Source organism: Simochromis diagramma, unplaced genomic scaffold (assembly GCF_900408965.1).
Source record: "Simochromis diagramma unplaced genomic scaffold, fSimDia1.1 OVJJ01000486.1, whole genome shotgun sequence".
NCBI classification, from domain to species: domain Eukaryota; kingdom Metazoa; phylum Chordata; class Actinopteri; order Cichliformes; family Cichlidae; genus Simochromis; species Simochromis diagramma.
The window spans coordinates 3,204,651-3,223,969 of record NW_024387047.1 but is presented as its reverse complement, the minus strand read 5'-3'; the positions used below and the strand labels follow the sequence as shown (position 1 = coordinate 3,223,969).

Sequence of the window (19,319 nt, the reverse complement as noted above, 5' to 3'; positions counted from 1 at the left end):
TGGCCTTGTGTGCATGTCCTGGAGCTTTTCGGGCTGCTTTTCGTTATTGTACTCATGTTTCACTGAATATGTTTAGCTGAGTGTTGCCCTCTTAGAAACTTCCAGTCTAGCCATGATTTGATATGAGAAAGTCATTATTTGCTCAGAATAATAATCACACACAGTTTACACAGACCTATACATTTCCTTACTTCCACAATATATACTGGTGATAAAAAAGTACACAATCCGTCAGTTCTAAGATTACATAATAATAAAAAGGCCTTAAATTACAAATAAATGCACACCTCTCTTAAGGTCCTGCCACAGTATTTCATTTGGGTTGAGCTCTGGAATTGGGTCATGACTGAGTCATTGCAGCACCTTTATTCTTTTCTTTTTCAGTCATTCTGTTGGGTGGTTGGTGTGCTTAGGATCACTGTCCTGTTGCATGACCTAGTGTGGTCTAAGCTTTAGTTACTGGACAGATGGTGTCACATTTGACCCTCCCTCTACATGGTAGACTCAGGGACTCCAAAGTGCCCAGGTTATGGGACTACAAAAGAAGCATAAATTGTCACCCCTCCTCCACTGTGCTTAAAGGTTGTGAGGTTTGAGGTGATTGCTCTGATATGCTCTGTTTGATTTTCATCAGCTGTGGCACTGTGCATAATCACCAGACATCTCTGGTGAGATCAACTTCGAGCTGAAGCTATGTGCGCGCAGGAAGCAATTCGCCTGTTGCACAACATTAGTGACCTGATGGTTGATCACTAGTGGAAATTCCTGGCTACAGTTGCCTAGGTAACTCTAATATATTTAGTACCCTGTCAAAAGTCATTCACTGGCATGCTGCACTCTCATTGGACTTCCTATGGCCTCTCATCACCATGCTGCTGTGAGCTGCTTCTTGTAGAATGATGGACTTTGAGTTGTTTAGAAATGGCCTCATAAGTCTTCCCACCCTGAAAAATTGCTGCTTTAAGATCATTCCTGATACCTTTCCTCTTTGGCATTTTGTTAGCACAAACCTGAATGTTCCAGACATACAAAATGATAAAACTTCTGCTTTTAGTAAGGTGCTCACACTTGCTGATGGTTTATTAATCAAGTGCATTTGATTAGCAGCACCTAGCTGCTACTCACCCTCTTAATTCTTGGAAAGGAAAGAGTAAGGCTGAGTACTGAGTTTTTTTACAAACTGCTTCTTAATTTCTATCTCCATTCATTAGTGTTAAAAGAAAATAATGACACAATGTAACATATCATGTGTTGTTGTTGTGCATCTGAACCTGTATTTTCCATATTTTAAAATCTGCTGAGAGCCACTTTATTACATTCTGATATGTAGAACCTCAGAATTTAGAAAGGATTTACTTTTACTTTTTTACATGACTGTATTAAGTCATACTAATTGTGTGTTACTATTCCAGTATGTTGTTGGAGCTGCGCTGTCAAGTCCACTCAGAGCTGGCAGTGACTGAAGAGAAGGAGGGGCGCCTTGAGGCTTCTTTGACTCACTTTCAGAAAGCCATGCTGCTGGACAATGGGACACAACAAGAACGCCTGTCTTCAGCTTTCCGCCTCCTGCAGCTTAGGCAGACCCTCTACCTAACCCCTTCCCGCATTGAGGATAAAGCTGCTATGCTTATGCAGCAGGTTTCTTGTCCATCTGTACTGTGTAACATTACACACCAAACAAAAACGCATTTAGAGTAGGCTGCTGAAAACAAGAGTTTTTAGTTAAGCTAAAGAACTTTGAGTTAAAACATACCTGACCTTTCGGGGTATGGTGTGTTAGAGCTTTAATAATATGCTCAAATAAGTTCACTTTTAAAATATATGCTTTGCTTGAATGTGGTTGCTGAAGGGCTTTAAGAGTCTGTCTAGTCTACAAGTTAATTCCCTTCTTCCATGTCTTTCTCAGGCAAGAGACATGCCGCCCCAAGATAAGACAGACTTTCGACCCGTCCTGGTCGCTGTGGGCCTTCTTTTGGCCCCTGATGATTTTCAGATGGTCCTGGATGCAGATGACACTTCAAAAAGTACAGAATTCTCTTTCTTACTTTCACTTTTCACAAAGCCAAACTAAGACTTTTTCTTATGTTGGATTTGCAATAAGATGTTCTCTTGAAACAGACGTCCAAATGAAATGAAGTTCTTTTATCTACACCAGGAATAACGCACGTTGTTAATACTTCATAAAATGACAGCATACATGCTTGAAGGACAGGTTAGCCTAGAAGAAGAAGCAAGTCATATTGTTCAGCTATACCTTTGGGACAGTTATTTTGGAGCATAAATGAAACCGAAATTAGACAGTATTTCTTTTTCACCTGGAAGTTACAGTTCTGCTACTATCTTTGCTATTTATTCTGTCATAGAAATGTGACAGTGATGTACAGTAAGGTGACAGTGGCTAGTGATGTCATCTCACAGCAAGATGGCTCCAGGCTTTTTGTGTGGAGTTTGCATTTACTACCTGTGCCTGTGTGAGCGTCAGGTACTATTTCTCAAAACAACCAGATTAAACTTAACATGGTTTAACATGAACGGGCGATTCTAAATTGGCCATGGATTCATGGTAAGGGTTCACTGTGGCAATCTTACTTCTGTTAGTGAGTCATATGTTCTAGGACCAGGAGACCATATAAATTATTGTATAATCATATCTGGAACTGTAACATACATATGTACTAATGCTTCACAGCAGAATGTCTTTGTGAGCAACTTGATCTTAGATAAACCCCACTGATTTGTGCTGACAGAGCCCTCCTACATTTGTAGAACGCACCTGGAATGCAAACTCATTGGATGTCACAGACCTACACTGATGTGCACTGATGTGTTGCATTTAAATTTAACCCACAATCTTCAGAGATACTTCCCGGGGTCACATTGAGCTTTTGTTGCTCAGTGGTGTGCAATTTCTCAGAAAAAAAACTGCTTCGAGAGTGTGTTCTAGTTTTGCTAACAGTGAAAGCCACATCGACAGTGTGCGATGAATCACGGAGCAGAAGGGCCAGAGCTTGGGGGGAGCCTTTGATCTCGCACTTGTTCAAGGCTCCTTGCTTCATAGCATCAAATGAACATTCAGCAGTCCTAATGACCCGGGGAAAAACTGACAGCTTGTCAAAGGGCTCCTACTGCAGGCACGGGTTAAAAGCTTTGGTCCCTAGAGGCACCTCTTGTTTTTTGTCCATGAACCTTAAGCATGCCCTAGTTGAAGCCACTTAATCATTGTGTTGTGAGCTTCAAAGCCAGCACGTAAAGTAACCCTTGGGACTACAAGAATTAATTAAGTGCACCATGGTGCCACAATTTTTTTTATAGTTCCTAAGATGTTCATCAGTGAGAAGTGTGTGTGTGTGTGTGTGTGTGTGTGTGTGTGTGTTTGAACTTTCAAAGTGAGCACACCGGCACTTGCGTATTTTGCCGCTCTACACACAGTCAGTGTATTCATAATTCAGCCCCATATTTGTGTTGGTGCAGATGCATTTCAGTAAAAATTTGGAATATGCTGCCATCTAATTTCTATGCTGATCTTCTGAAGCCATGTAAGCCTGAGAATTTGTACATTAGAATAAATATGCCTTTTATTCATACCTACAATTTTCATTACTAATAAAAGGGGGGGGGGAATAGAAAAGCTTTTCCGGTATTAATCAGGTTCGACTTATGCAGTGTTTCAACATTTGTCTAGTTCCCGCAGGCAGTCTTGGATCTGGACCAGTGACTCAGCTCGCTGCAAAGGCTCAGCATCACTCTACATCCATACAGAGGGTGGAAGGACACCTGGACAAACAGGGCAGCGATACAGATCATACAGAGATGTACGTATTTGCAAATGCAAGTCTATTAATTTTGCGCATGTGCTGTTGATGTATGAATGTAAGCAAAATGATCCTACCAGTGTAAAGTTTTCTCAGCGGTTAGTTTTAGTTGTCACACCTCCCAGAAACCCAGTTGGAAAATTGCCTATATAATCAGACTTTTATGGCTTGTTGAATTTATTACTTCTTGCTTTTACCGAATATTAGATACTAATGAATGTTTGATCTATTGGTCCTCTCTGCTGTTAAGGTTGTTGTGCGACTATAACTCTGCACCCTTCCATTTCATATCCCTATTCAAAGCGCATAGCTGATTTCCTCATGTCTGCCCCTGTCATTACCGTTAAAGAGATGTGCACGTCACTAATGGCAGACTTAATGCTCAGGAGACAGCAGAACCATCACAACTTGAGAGCAGATTTTTATTATTCATGACCCTGCAAACAAACAATATTCGATCATATACAACACGTAGCTGTACCCTTGTCCCAACCTTAACCTTTTCAAAAAGTACTTATCTGTAATTTATCTTTATTTCGTGGCTGTTTCAGAGTGAGGCTGTGGGCAACATTAGCGAAGACAGCCAGGAAGCATGAAGTTTGGGATGTGTGCCGAGCTGCTTGTCGATTCTGTTTGCTTTATGATGACGGGAGATGGAAGAAGACTGACAGTAAGATGATGAATGATCTTAAGAGTAACACTAAAATAACAGAAACATTTCTAATACTGAGTTTCAGAATACAGAATAGTAATGAGACGTCAGGCTTATACTCCTATGGCTATAGTTTATGTTTTTGTGCTATTGCTAAATACAAAAAGAGCAGGAGAGCTGTCACTGATTATTCACATAACATATTTTGCTAATTCTCTCCAGCGCACAACTACTCAGAGGGGGAAAGCTGTGCACAGTGTCTTCACGGTTCCAGTGAAAGTCAAAGCTTTGTGCACCTGCTGCGCCTTTTAGCTGAAATTCGCTTCATTAGTGCTGAGGTTTGTTCTTACTAACTAATACACACAGCCACTCTTTAGCTCCTGTGTTCCTACAGATGGAACCAACACACTCCAACAGGTTTCTTATAACTCCAGTATTATAAGGTTGGCCCTTTTGATTATTCATTACAGGCAAGTATTATAGAACTATAAAAAAAATGTGGAGCAAAAACTTCTTGCACAATGGTCAACAGAATGAGAGGAGACTGAAGAATGTTGGGATTAAACAAACACAGCGAAATGCACTGTCCACTTTGTTAGGTACACCTGTTCAACTGCTGCTTAATGCAAATTTTGACCGGTCCAAACTGAGCAACAGAATGGGGTAGAACGGTAATGTAAGTGACTTGAATGTGTAATGGTGTCAGTGTTCTGAGTATTTCAGGAACTGCTGATATACTCGGATTTTCCCAAACAACCATCTTGAGAATTAAAAATTAATTAAGGCAGTTCTGAAAGCCAAAGGGTCTTCAGTCAGGTACTAGCAAGGTGTAACTACTCAAGTGTCTGGTGAGTGCAGGATAGCTGTTCTGTGCCATAATTTGTTTTTGTGAGTATCGTAAACGCACTGAGAGGTTTCTTGGTTTCTCTTAAAATGTAATGTTCCAGCATGATCTGAAAGAGTATTTTGAATGATATAGTAATAACTGAAGTTGAAGGTTTTCATGTTCCTACTGTAATGTATATTCAGAACAGTGACTGGTGTAACATCAATGGGCTCATATTCCTTCTGTTTTTGATAATTAAAGACGGTAGATTTATTATTGAATATGTTCTTATGCAGATCAGACAGAAACTCTTCATACTGAAAGTTGTTTGGCTCTAAAGGCTCCATACCTGGTTTGTTAGCCACCAGCTTCTGAATTAAACTTTATTTGAATTCAGATGTTTTTGTTATAAGGTGTTCATGTTCATTTTGCGGATGATCTTAGATCAAGCTGTTTCTTTTAGGCTGCGCCATCCTTTTGAAATACACCATTAGAAACAAAGACTGCTTGCAGCAGTTGACGTGCATTATGGGAGTTTTAACAAGCCTGTGAAGTTGTTGGTGAGTGGTTGGAGTCAGAGACTGCTGTGCTTGTCTCATGAGTTTGTCATATTCTGCATACGTGCTTCCCATCAAATGTGTCCAAGTCTTTATTAAGTCTATAGAGACGTTAACTTGACAGCACTTTAAAGAAAATGAAGAGAACTATCCACACCCATGGCACAACCTTGCCAAAACTGACACACGCTGTAGCCTCTTTTCTTATACCTTTGTTCTATGACACGGGGATATGTTTTCTGAAAATTTGATTAGATTTCATTAATTCAAAAGCTACATTCTTCTCAGTCTGATGATGAAGACTGGTTCCTCTTGTCTTAACCGAGTTGTCCACCTCTGGATAAAATGTTCACCAGTCATTTCTTTTTGTCTTTGATCTGTACATCTGAGCTTTAATACCTTTAAAGAATCTGTCATCCCCATAGCAGGAGGTTTTTCTCTTTTTTATTATAAAGATGTCAAAACAGGAAGTCATCTTTAATATTATAGTTTGTGAAATTAATGTATTCTTTCTTGTTCAGGCCACTATCCAAAAGCTACTTGAAGAGGGGGTACAGCTAAATAGCCCTGCTGTCCCTCCACAGGATAAACAGTTTTGCGTGTCAGAAGAGGATCCACAGTGGGTTATTTACAGGTGAAAACACAATATACACCTGTATCAGGACACCAGATATTTTGATTTTGTGTGTCTTTGCTGTTTACTGTACCTTGTTTTTTATAACTTGAATATGAAAGTAATTTGAAACAACATTTTTTACTTTTTTAAAACAAAGGTTAGAGTACCGAAAAAGCAGTCTTTGCATTTAGGTTGCACACAGTGGTTATGTTGTCCCAAGGGTGTGTACTCTATTCTGTAGCAACAGTGGAACTAAGTCCCATCATAGTGACAACTTTAGCTAAAATTACAAGTTAGCGATGGCATAGCTGCAGCACCGACATTGTTCTCCACTTCAGTGGGGCTCACTACTGTTGCGGTGTTGTGGAGCTGTACTGAGCATGCAGGCGCTTCTTCAAAATGTGATCTATACTTCCACATTGTAAGCCATTCGATCCACCATCTTGCTAGCTAAGGTCTAGAGACATGCTTGGAAGACTTGTCTGCAAATTTATGCAGAAAAAGTGCTACACAACAGGGAGACACAAATGATAGATCATTTGCATTCTAAGAAAAAGTTGTGACTTTCCACTAAAACCAACACATTTCAAAAGGGGCAACTTTTCCAGTTTCCATCACAGTTTCACAAATACTTAGTGAGCAGTTGGAAAGTATTTGGTAACTACTGGGCATCTTCCATGCAAATTAGAAGAGACTGCAGCAGTCTGCTCGCGGCTAAAGTATTGGCAAGGTTTTACAATATACCTCATAACCACTTTCACTTAGTGACAGCATGCCTTCCACAACCATTAACCAACCAGCTGGGGAATAAACATTTTCCCTAGCTGGTTATCAGGGGATCACTGACTGCTCTTGGGCTGTGGCTAAAGAGTTGATTTCACATCACATTCCAGCAGCTTCTCACAACCAGGAAACCAGGAAGTATTCCTCAGTTTCCTGTTTGACCCTGGTACAAAATAAGGGTTCCAGTTTCTTCTATAATGCGATTGCCAGGCCACCACTCACCGGCCTCTAGGCCTGTGTGACTGAAGCCCAAGGTTAATATGTGCACTGGCATGGACCTAGTATTGGATACATTCCACTTGTACACATCTGTGTACCAAAGAGTTGGGGGGGAGACACAAACATTGGGAAGGTCATGAGTTTTTGTCTTGTTCTTTTTCTTCCATCAAAATAAAAGTAACAGAGAAATACCGTCATATTTACCAGAAATTGTTTGCTTCTTTGAAAAAGCATCTAAATACCTGATTAATTGAAACTAAACAGTTACATTAACTCTTACAATTAAACAGTAATCGAGTACTCTGCTTTGCACATACTAATTAAATGAGCTTAATTTCCTTATTTGTCAAACTAAGAGTTCAAACCTGATCTGGGAACATTTCTAAAGCAATCAGATGTTATGGAAGAAGGGTTCAGATATCTTGTGTAATGTAGTTAAAGGGTAAGGATCAGATACTCCTCATTGCTTGTTATAGTGAGATCAGCATTATGGTGGTCAGGGTCACTATAGTATATTATTATTTATCATTTGTTTAATATATTTTGGGACTGGAAAATGGGCAAACTGGATAAATGGACATGTGCATCCAGAATCTGATATTTTTTATTTTCTATTTTTCCAGAGTGTTTTCCATCGTGTATTCTTTCTTGGATTCCAGCCATCGTTGTATTAGATAAAACAGCAGCCTATTTTCTTTATTGACTTGACAAGACTTGACACATGACATTCACCATTGAAATCACTGTACTGATGTGCTGTGCCTGAGACCTGCCTGAAATCTATTTCTGGCATATTGTAGAATTACAAGGGCTGCGAGCTGTTACTGTGAAATAAGATGAATACCTTCTTAAGTAGAATTTGCAAATTCTGTAAAAACTTGATTGAGTAATTTTCCTTCAGTAGATGAACGTGTTCATGCTAAAACAAGTTTAAAGATGAAATTGAAAATATTGTACTGCACACAAACACGCACAAAGAGTACTTTTTCTATCCTTTTTTCACTCTCTTCTATATTTCTGTGCTTCTCTCACCCAGGGACTGGATCCAGGCTCTATGTGCCTACACCACCTCCAACTTCTTGCGGGCAGGGGAGCTCGGAGCAGAGATCGGAGAGTCGTGGGTGGTAGCTAATGCAGCCATTTACCTGTGGAATTACAATAGCCACTTGCTGGCAGCTAGGGAATACACACGCCTGCTTCCCACCTTCCAGAGTCTTGTGGACATGCTCCAGAAGACGGGGTACACTGGGTAGGCTTTTTTTTAGAAAATTATACCTTACCTGCGGTGTCACAGCTTCACTAATCTAACATAAAGGTAATTAAAACACACCCTGAGAATCTGAACTGTAAAAGCACCACAGAAAAACTCATTATGAAACAAAATCCATGACATTCTAGATGAAATCTGCCTCTTAACAAGTTGTTAAGTTCTTACTCATTACTTCTCTAAATCAAGGTCATGAGCTACATTAGTTATACCCGTTGTTGTTTTTGCCAGCACTTAGGATTATCATTAAATTAGTTTTTGCTTCAGGGCAGCTGGGATAGGCTCCAAGATATGTATTTGGTAGTTTCAACACAGCAGACATCCAGGAGACATCACATTGTTAATTTAGTGAGTATATTCTATGTTCAGCTGGATTCTCTGAGTATAATGCATTTTCTGTGGTCTTATAAATTCTTCTTCTCACTTCTCTTCATGACATTTTCCACTAAGGTCAAGGATAAGTGGTTACAAAAATGAGTTATTCGATGCACCCTTAGATTCTGATTGAGTTCATCTGTTTCTTCTTAGTCTGTGTCTTTGTCTCTGTCTGTGTGAGGTTGTTTTCATTTCATACCAGTCTGTGTTCTTATTTTTTACCCTTTTTAGATGCTATCATTATGCAGCACTCTTTTTTTAGTTGGTTATTATAGTGCCTTCTTGAGTCCCTGCAAGCCCAAGCTAGTTTTCTGTCTGCTTTGGATCTTTCCTCATCAGCATGACACCTGCAGCTCCTCGCACTTTGTAGTTTAGCTGAAACAGAGAAAATTACACAGGATATTATGTCTTGCTGGTGTAACTAAAAAAGTTAGATGAAATCACATAAATATGTTTTGTAAATACATTGTGTGTTGAGCAAATAAGAGCAACCTCTAAATGACAAAACACATTTTGGTTTTCATCCATTTTATTTACATTATTATTTACATTTTATTTTGATTATTCTCTACCTTCCCCAAGGTGGTTATGTTTTTTTTGGTAGCCTTTGAATGTGTATTGTTCTGTCTGTAAATACGATAGCGTGAAACATTTTGAATGAAACTTGGTGCAGATTCAGTTCTTGTTAACAATCCATTAAAATTTGTTTTACATCCACTAAGGTCAGCTTAACGACTTATTGGTCTAAAATTGGCAAAAAAAAAAAAAGAAGCCTTATAACGTATAAACTCTGATTCTTACATGTGTGGTTTGTATTGTCAACACATAGGAAATAACATGTAGCAATTTAAAACCTCTGACCACTTATTCAAGCTCAATAGGTTGATACATAGAGAGCTATATGATTATGGAGCTATTGTATGCCTATAACATACAATACCTTTCCCTTAAAAGTAAATACTGCCCAGAGAATGAGCTGCCTTGATGGAGTGCTTCTTGTTTTTATTTGTTTTATATGTTAGAGCTGCTTAACCAACAATTAATTAATAGTTTTCTGCATTTGTGTGTGTTTCTTTTTTTTTGGTGATACACTGTCTCTATTCATCAGTACATTGTTCCGCATTTCTTAGAAATGAAAATGTTTTTAGACTGATGATCACACACATTTTATCTTATTCTGTGCGTTCTGAAAGACTTTCATCAGGCCACCCATTTCTTTATCTACCCTCTGTGGAATAAAGTGAATACAAAGTCCTTCAGTTCAAGTAAAACTTACAAAATGTGCGTTCATCCTCAGAAACGTATCTGAAGCTTATTTCTTTTGTTGCTCCTGACAGCAGAGGAGACCATTTAAGCACTGCTCTTATTTTTGGCTATGGAAAGAAGCAGTGAAGCGTTCATGAGAACAGACCAAACTCTCCTTGGGCATAACAATAATTGTGCAAATGTTAGAATACACTGGCATTCTCATGTGACATGTGACCCAAGGAACACTTAGTTTTTTCGTAGCCAAATCTGTGGTGAGGGGAACATTCTTTGTTTGTGTTTCTCAGGAACCGTGTTCTTTTTGTGCTGCTGTGTGATGCTGTGGCCCAAGGGTTGATTCAGCCTCTGTTTGGGCCAGACAGCGTTGTGCCAGCTCCAACAGAAGACAAGGGCAAAAAAAGAGCTGAGAAGGGCATAGCAAAGGCTGCCAGCACCTGTGGGGGTTTCTTAGATCCTGCTGGCCTCCAGGATGTCCACAAGGCATTAGAGGTGAGTCTCTTAATGTGGCTGTGCTTTTCTTTATATCACACAAGTTATATTAAAACTTCCTGACCTAGGATTTTCTGAAGCAGTTTGTTAGGTCATAGAGATATTTTCATCAAGATTAAATATGTTTATCTTGGGATTTCTTTAAAGCAAAGCTATCTCCAGGGCCACTGATGATTGGAGCTGATTTTGGCTGATACTTGTGGAGACGATAAGATATAATTAGACCACTGTCTCTACAGGGACGTGTTCAGAAAGGTTATGTAACATGTAATTATGACTAACAGGGTGTATATGTATGGTACATTCTAACTAACCAAAGCATATTTAGTTAGAAACCTGCTAACTTCTTGGATGGATGTTGTGGAAGAACACAGAATCTTCCTTGTGTCTGACTGATTGGAGTGTTTTGAGTTTGTTTTTGTTCAGTTTTTATCTTTTCACCGTGAAAACAATGTCTGAAATCCCAGCGCTGAAAGCTTAAGAACTGATTGGAATCTGTGAAAAGAGTTTAGCGCACAGTGTGTACAATCTCTGAATGCAGTTTGCTGAATGTTTGCAAGACGTGTTCAGAAAGTCAAGCGTTAATCTCTTTGTGCAGATATTACACAGCTAACAGTGTGAATTTAACATTCACAGACTGACATCTTTAAAAAGAAAAAAAAGTTTTAGACTTCCAAATCTAAATTGTCACTTTCCAAATCAGAGTCTAAACCATCAGGACTTACTAGAAACCTTTGAAATGCTCCCCAGCTGTATATATGATTCTACTTTATGCAAACACTGGTCTGTTTGTATAGAGAGCAGCCTTCATGCTCTCTTGATTTGGCCACTGAGCACTGAATTGTAGTTCAGCTTTCTCAGCTTTAAAATGGGTGCTTTTTTAGTGGTCTGTGACTGCTCAGTCACTTGCCCTTTGGTTGGTCAAGACAGCAATAAAATGGGACATAGATGGAGTCAATCTGATATTAGTTTGTGATTGGCGGGGGTCAAGTTGTCCATTATATCTGCTTGTAATAGTTTGGCAATTAGCTGAAATCAATTGGTGACAATTGTAAATTTGTTGCCATCCACATTCAAAGTCAAGTCAGAACCTCCCTAAATAGCAGTGTAGTTGCTGCAGGACAGTAACATAACAGCAAAATGATATAAGGTGTTTGGCAGCCTTGCTTATATAGGCAAATTTAATGAGAAAAAACGAGCTGGCAACACATTTGGGTCAAGTCCCTGATTGCAAAAAGATGAGTTGTCCTAACCAGCGCAGACTGACTCAGATTTATTGCAGCATAAAGGCATTCTGTCTGCATTTATTAACTATGTGGCAATTATTTGTAAACCTTTCCTGTCTAACAGTGATTGCAGTCACTTCAAGTCGCCTACAGGACAAGGGGACTACATGCTCAACCGCTCAAGAAACAGCCGGTCACTGCATCTATTACAATTGCAACCGGTCACCGAATGCAAAAAAATTCAGGGCAATAACTGGACAAACACAGATAGCGTGACCGCCCACAGAAGAATATCAGATCTTTCTCTATTGGATATATATGACATATGATGAAGCATCACACAACTCTTAAAACAGGAAATGTATTTTCTTATTCTGCACATCCACCCATTTATACACACACTCACACACACACACGTGCGGACACGATCACATGTTGCTTTCAAGACTACGTCTTTGTTGAAGACTGATTTCTTTGTTCTCTCGCCTGACAATTAAACCTTGTTTCCTTTCTCCTGATGTATTCTGATGGTCAGCCATGAAATCCAGCTGTAACTTCAGATAAAAGACACGTTATCAGTGAATTATTCACTAAATTTCATTGTGTCTATTTCCATTTTAAAGAAAAGAAGAAAAAACTATCCTTTGCTGTGTATGTTTTATTAATGGTATAGCAGGGTCAGATCCAGTGTCCAACTTGAACAAAGTCTTACTGAATTTTGACTCCTTTGTAGCTTGCATTAGGGAAGTATAATTATGCATCATGATGTATAATAACTGACTGACACCTGTTAAGTGTCTCAGATAGCTCATTATTGTTTTCTGCTCCTCCTCCTAGCTATGCGAGTATGCCCTTCGCATATCAAATGCTACCATCCCAGGGGAGACTGTCCCCATCTCAGCAAGAAAACGGGTGTTGGCTACATGGGTGCAGATCCATGGGCTCTTGCAACAGCAAACGGGTTCAAAGATTAATATGCTGAAAGAAGAGGTACTATTCTTAGCAGTTCTCTTTAGGTTCATTTAAGGGTGCTAGTTCATGTCTAGGGCCTAATCATTCATACGAAACCAAGTATCACCATTGAAGTGACAGTTAGCATTTTAGAGTTAATTTAGAGTTTGTATAATTTACAGTCTCGAAGATTTATTGCAACACTATATCAAACATAAGTTCAGACAAACAACTGTTAAACTAGGAGTCACTGGGTATAAATAGTGTATGTGGCAACATAACTTAAACCAGCTCTATGTCCATTTATGTTTGACCTTTCTCTACATCTGCAAGCTGCTTGCATACCCACCTCTCCTGCAGCGCTTCCATGTCGTGCTATTTCTGATTCAATCAGCTCCCGCCACTGTCCTCACTGGCTTCTCAAGTATAGACATGAAGGAGACAGAGATGTAGGCTTTCCTCATTTTAGACGTTGCGCATACATATGTACAGAAGGGTTGGTCCTAGAACAGAGCCAGGACGGAATAACAAGTCTGTTTTGACTAAATTAATCCTGACAGAATCAAATTAGGTTAGGTTAATGCTTCGGAGGTTGTGTTTTTCATATTGCTGCGTTTGCAGTTTTCCAATGGAGTTGACATAAGTGGATAAAAAAATAAAGAAATAAAAAAAGTTAACTTCGGTGATGTAAGCCCTCAAGCAATTCAATTTTCCTCATGTGACAAGAATGATTAAGAAGAACAAAGCTATTTTTCTACCCTCCTGTGCATGCATTATTTTAATTTTCACTTTGATGGTCACTTTAAGACTAACGCTCCTTCTATAGTTTATGATAAGCCTAAAACAGTCATTTTGGAAGCCTCTTGTTACATAACAAAATACGTCAAATGTAACATAGGATGGATTGTTGCTGAGTGATCTGTGTGGCTCAGTGTCATAACATAATAATGTCATTATTATAAAGTATTAATGTGTTTATGATACTGTGATGACTGCTGACATGCTCTGTGATGCTGTAGGTGTTGCATCCGCCCTTTTCATATTCAAGCTTTGTATCTGCTAGTGTGTGTGTTTGTCTCCAGGAGTCGTATGATTGTGCGGCTTCAGAGGGGGACAAAAACACGGGGAAAACACAAGTGCGATTTGTCATTCGAGCAGACCGTTCAATTAGTCACTGTAATCCTTTAACTGTTCCTCAGCCGAGAATCTCCTGCCCTACATTAGTTCCTTTGGCCTGATGTGTTTTTGACTCACAGCTAGATGAGGTTCGCTTCTTGTCATGCAAATTAGGAATTGCACTGTTAATATAACAGCGGCTCATCTCTAATTGCAATCAATAAATCATTCATCGACTCATTTTCCACACAATGGGAAGTCATACATTATCAACAAGAGCATCTCCGCAGCATTTGGAACACATGCGATATCTTAATTATACTACATCTTTATGTGTAATTTATACACAAATAGTAATACATGTATATGAGTTTCAGTTAATTAAACTGTATGTATATATTGAGTAGATTTCAGCTGAGTATGAGTTGTTTTCCACTGTGTTTGCAGAGTGAGAATGAGGACATGTCTGTGATGGCGTGTGTGCTGGTTGGAGTGGAGATGCTCCAGTGCAATAGGAACCCGAGGCATATGGAGTTCTCTGTTCCCAGTCTCTCCACAGTATGTATTTCTCTGTTTTCCTACAGTAGCTGATGCCCAGATTGCAACAACAGATGTCAACATGACCCATTGAGCCCTTGCAGCCTGTCTGCATCTCATCATTTGTCAGTAGTGTCAGTAAATGAAAAAAGTACTGTGCCAACCTTGATCATCCAGCTTTACTAGGATTATGGTTGTCACTCCTCTGATATGATTAGCACGTGTGCATTTATTTTATTTTAGTTTCCTATTGAAAATTGCTCATTTAGACAGTTTGGCTTTATTCCACCCCTCTATCTGCTTTCACTCTTCCTCTTATTCTTTTATCAGTAAGGACAGATCCTCAATGTTTCTGCTTTTTCCATTCACTTTTTACGATCCCGCTCCTGCTTTTTCTGCCATTTTTTTCTTGTCTGCATATGTCCATTCATTCTTTTCGGTCCTTGTCCTTCTTTTTCTTCCTCCTGCTTCATCCTTTACACCCATGCATTCACTTTCTTCTCTTGCCTTTTCACTCACCACTCCTTTCCTTATTTCTCACCTTTCTTTTTCTGCCTCCATTCAATCACTTTTCTGGCCCTGCCCCAACCCTCCCCTGTCTGCCCCTACCTTCCCTTAATTTTGTTCCCTTCCAACTTCCAGTCCTCCTTCCTTGTATTCCCACAACCCTCTCATCATTTCCTCTTCCCTGACCACCACTGCCACCACCATCATTTTCATTCCCTCCCCTCTCTTCACTCTTCACCTAAAGCTGGTGAGCATGGCGTCGGAATGCAGATGGTCCGACGCCGTGGTGGAGTTGCAGGTGTGGTGCCAGCTGGCTGCCTTCTGCCACGATGTCAAGGACTACAGCTTAGTGTGCAGCTGCACCAAGAGGGCTCTGCTGCTGGAGGAAGCAGCCACAAAAAGTCTCAACACCATGCCGTGTGTTTTGTAAGTGTGGTTGGTTTATTTCAACTGTAAAATAAGTACCAGGGTCATTTTTTAAAATGGGGATTCCTTATAGAAGCATTTCGGGCAAAGTAGTTAAGACTTTGAGGCTCAGTTGACATCTTGTCCATAACCCACTGATAATTCAAGAAATCGATGCGTATTAAGCTACCTGTCTATTTGCCTGCTCTGTTTGGCTTTGACAACTATGCAGCCAGTCTGCTTCAGATTTGGCAGATGTATTGCTTTCGTCCCGAGTAAGTCCGGTGCCAAGTTTGATCTCGTTTGATTGAGATATTCTCATATATTTTTGTTCTGTGTTACCAGTATTTCACCTAGAGCTTACATGGGCAGAGTATGGCCTGAGGGCCAGAACCAGCCTGTGAACCATGTGAATCCTGCCTCTGAAAAAAAAAGAAAACTGTATTAATGAATCTTAAGGTGACTAACTTAAATGAGTGTTTGATTCCAACAGAGGGCGCACCACTTATGATTGCCACCCTTAATGATTCGTTATTCAAATAGACAGTACGGTTTTTAAATGTCTAATATCTGTTACATGTAGAGATGCAGTTCTGTACTGTGAAGATCTTAAAGTTACAGTTACACAAATTAGTCTAAAAAAGTCTTTTTGCACAGCATTTAGTTAGTTTTCGAATCAAAACTATACACAAATATAGCAAGTTATAAAAAGTCAAAAAAACATGTCTTGGGGTTTGTTTGTTTTATTTTTGTTTTTTTCAATAGAAATTCAGGCCTTCAGGACTGACAGATACTGCAAAATGTTCTCTTATTTCTCCTCTAAGTTATTAGGTTTAACAGACTGTGAGATATGTTTGTCAGTTTAGTTTTCCAGTGCTCTTCACTCACCCAGGCGTTCTTGTTTGGCTGTCTATGTGAGTGCATTCACTAGCGTTAAAGCTACAACACCAAATCTGCTTACTGTGTGCAGCCACTTTCTGATCAGGTACATTCACACAAATAGCGGGCAAATGCTGTCCACCTAACAGCTACTTCACACCCTTGACAGGTCTCCAACCTCTCGCAGGGATAACACTTAAAGACAGACAACCATTCACACTCACATTAACACCGACAGCGAATTTAGAATTACCAATTAACCTAGCAAACATGTTCAGCCCATAGGTTGCTAACATATTTCACTTTTACAGTTTGGTTTGTTGATTGATAATGCCTGATAGATGATCTCACATGTGTAGGTATGGCCCAACTGCAGTGAATGAAATGCTGAGCATCGCAACCTGCCTGAGAGGTTTGAGCTTAGTCCATGAGTCCAGGGGAGATCTACACTCTTATAGGGGGGCAATGGAAGTGCTCCTGTCAAGTGTCAGGTACTGTTTAGAGTAAACTGATTTATTGATTAATGCTTTAGGCTGAAAATGTTTTTGTTTTTTTTAGTCTCTAAGTCTGCACTTTCAGGCATTTTAAATTTCTGCCCTTAAATCAGAGTTCTCCTTTCTCTCGTCCATAGTTTCGCAGAGAAAGCTGTCAGTCCAGCATTGTGTGTCACTGCTGCCGGGCATTACTGGAATAATTGTCTACCTCTGACAGGGAGCACTGAGGAAAGGCAGCAGCTCCGGGAGAACCTAAAGATGATCCTGAATGCCCTGGTTCATACCACTAAACAAGAAAATGTATAAATCGTTTGTTATTTAATGAGCTATTCTCATATTCATCCATATCAATTTATCCAACGATTCAGAGCAAGAATTTTACATAGATGACCCTCCATATCTACGTAAATCAAAATAATTCGTTATCCAGCTTTAGTAGAAATAGATACATTGCACGTATAAATTAAATATCTTAACGTAGAAGTATTTCCCATATGTAGACAATCTCCAGACTGCAGGTATTCCCTACTGTTCTTTGTCTGCACCTGGCCAAAATATATATGTGGGAAGACATTTTTTCCACAACTACAATGCTAGATTTCTGTGATGTTTAACAATGTGGTGGTACAACACTAACACAGAGCTCAGCAGTAACAAAAACAGACACTGAGCCTCCATGTTATGGGAAATGGTTTAGACACAGACAGACAGCCTCTCCCAGATCATTTATAACATTTTCTGCTATATCAACAGCCGAAAAGACAAAACGTCAGCCTAAAAAGTCAACAACAAAAAGAGCCATTTTTTAATTGTATCTTTTTGAATGCTTGATTTTTGTTGCTATCAAGGTGACTAAGGTGTCTTAACATCCTCTGAAAATCAGTGCAGTTTTTTTTTCTTTTGGTCCTAAAGGGGAAAAGCTTGTGGGTGTGGCAATTGTGCAAAACATCTGCCCATCTCTGCCTGTGAACAGCAATCCAGCCACGGGGATAAACAGCAGTTCAACTGCAAAATCTATAATTAAAGAGCACTTATGTGAGAATTCAGAATGATGTTTATCTGTCGTGTTCTTCTCTTCTCAACACTGTTCTTAAGCAACATGTTGTAAGTGGGGGTAAACATGATCTAGCTTATATACAGATGATGGACTTTTTTTGTATAGTATTCCCAAATTGCTAACCAGTGAGTCTGGAAGAGAATTTACAGATATTGAGACAGGGATATATATAAGGAAAGGTCACACAGCCTTTGCTCCTATGTGTTATCAGTGAGCTCTAACTATGACCGACTACCTACGGCAAATGCTCGATTTCCCAAGAGAGTTAAAATAAAGCATTAATCCTTTTCCTGTTGTATTTCAGCAGCAGAGCAAAGTGAAAAGGCCGCTGACCTTGGCAGCACAGCCTCTAAGGAGATCAAAACACAGAGCAACAAGTAAGCACCAAAAAGAGCCTCAAAATATAATACATACTTTGATACAATCTACACAAATGTACCCTACAGCTAATTATTTGACTTCAGTATAGCTATGTGCTCCTTTTTGATGGGCAATAACATACCTGTGAATTCCCACGCAGTGAAAGTCATAAAATCATAAATCATAATTACTCTTGGTTGTCCTCATGACGGTGATGCACAGTAGTGCAGTGGTTTACCGTCTCGCCTCACAGATTCAGGTTCATACCCTGGCTGGAGCCTTTCTGTGTGAAGTTTGCATCTTCTCCCTGTACATCCGTACTTTGGCTTCTTCCTACTGTCCAGCTGAGTCTGCAGTGCTTTGAGATCCAGTGTTAATAAATAGACAAATACCAGTCCACTCCATGTATTTAAATGAAACACATATAGAACTTTCTCCCAAAACTGCAATGAGTTTTATTCTGTATCTGTTTTGTATATTGGTGGTATTGTTTGGCTCTGGGTTCAAACCTCTGTTTTCCTGTGCTTGGCTGTGTTTTTTTCTGGATGCTTTGCTTTCCTCCCACAGTCTAAATACATGCATGCTATGTTAGCATTAGTGGCTTTTGCTGGCTACCGATAACAAATTGATAACAAAATGGTGAACACACACTTGTTTGCTTTTCCATTAGAGGCGAACATTTAAACTCTATATTTTTCTGTGTCTGTATATTTGCGTCTTTGAAAGATGAAGAGGTCCTAACCCTGAGAGCAGCTATTTACCGTTTGTTGCTCCAAATCTACATCGATGAGGAAGACTTTGAAAGCGCCCTGCAGCTGCTGGCCAAAGCTATGAGAGACATGCCTCACAGTAGACACCGGTTGTGAGTGAAATCATGAACATGAAGAGATGAGAGGAGCTTAAAAACATAGGCATTTGACCCTTC

At 39.6% G+C, this 19,319-nt stretch overlaps 1 protein-coding gene across 6 annotated transcripts in view; it reads left to right on the top strand.

Annotated features, from left to right (window-relative positions):
- LOC120741729 (cilia- and flagella-associated protein 46) overlaps positions 1 to 19,319 on the top strand; it is a 67,579-nt gene that overhangs the window by 10,892 nt on the left and 37,368 nt on the right. For 3 of the 6 annotated variants that reach the window (XM_040044761.1, XM_040044757.1, XM_040044762.1), the window contains 15 exons: positions 1,413 to 1,638; positions 1,907 to 2,024; positions 3,683 to 3,812; positions 4,364 to 4,482; positions 4,687 to 4,802; positions 6,369 to 6,481; positions 8,502 to 8,714; positions 10,661 to 10,862; positions 12,926 to 13,078; positions 14,603 to 14,713; positions 15,444 to 15,625; positions 16,843 to 16,974; positions 17,115 to 17,277; positions 18,339 to 18,411; positions 19,109 to 19,256. In XM_040044761.1, the coding sequence (XP_039900695.1) occupies positions 1,413 to 1,638; positions 1,907 to 2,024; positions 3,683 to 3,812; positions 4,364 to 4,482; positions 4,687 to 4,802; positions 6,369 to 6,481; positions 8,502 to 8,714; positions 10,661 to 10,862; positions 12,926 to 13,078; positions 14,603 to 14,713; positions 15,444 to 15,625; positions 16,843 to 16,974; positions 17,115 to 17,277; positions 18,339 to 18,411; positions 19,109 to 19,256 (2,199 nt within the window). The remainder of the gene's footprint in view (positions 1 to 1,412; positions 1,639 to 1,906; positions 2,025 to 3,682; positions 3,813 to 4,363; positions 4,483 to 4,686; positions 4,803 to 6,368; positions 6,482 to 8,501; positions 8,715 to 10,660; positions 10,863 to 12,925; positions 13,079 to 14,602; positions 14,714 to 15,443; positions 15,626 to 16,842; positions 16,975 to 17,114; positions 17,278 to 18,338; positions 18,412 to 19,108; positions 19,257 to 19,319) is intronic. The other 3 variants (XM_040044760.1, XM_040044758.1, XM_040044759.1) reach the window with 3 other exon arrangements.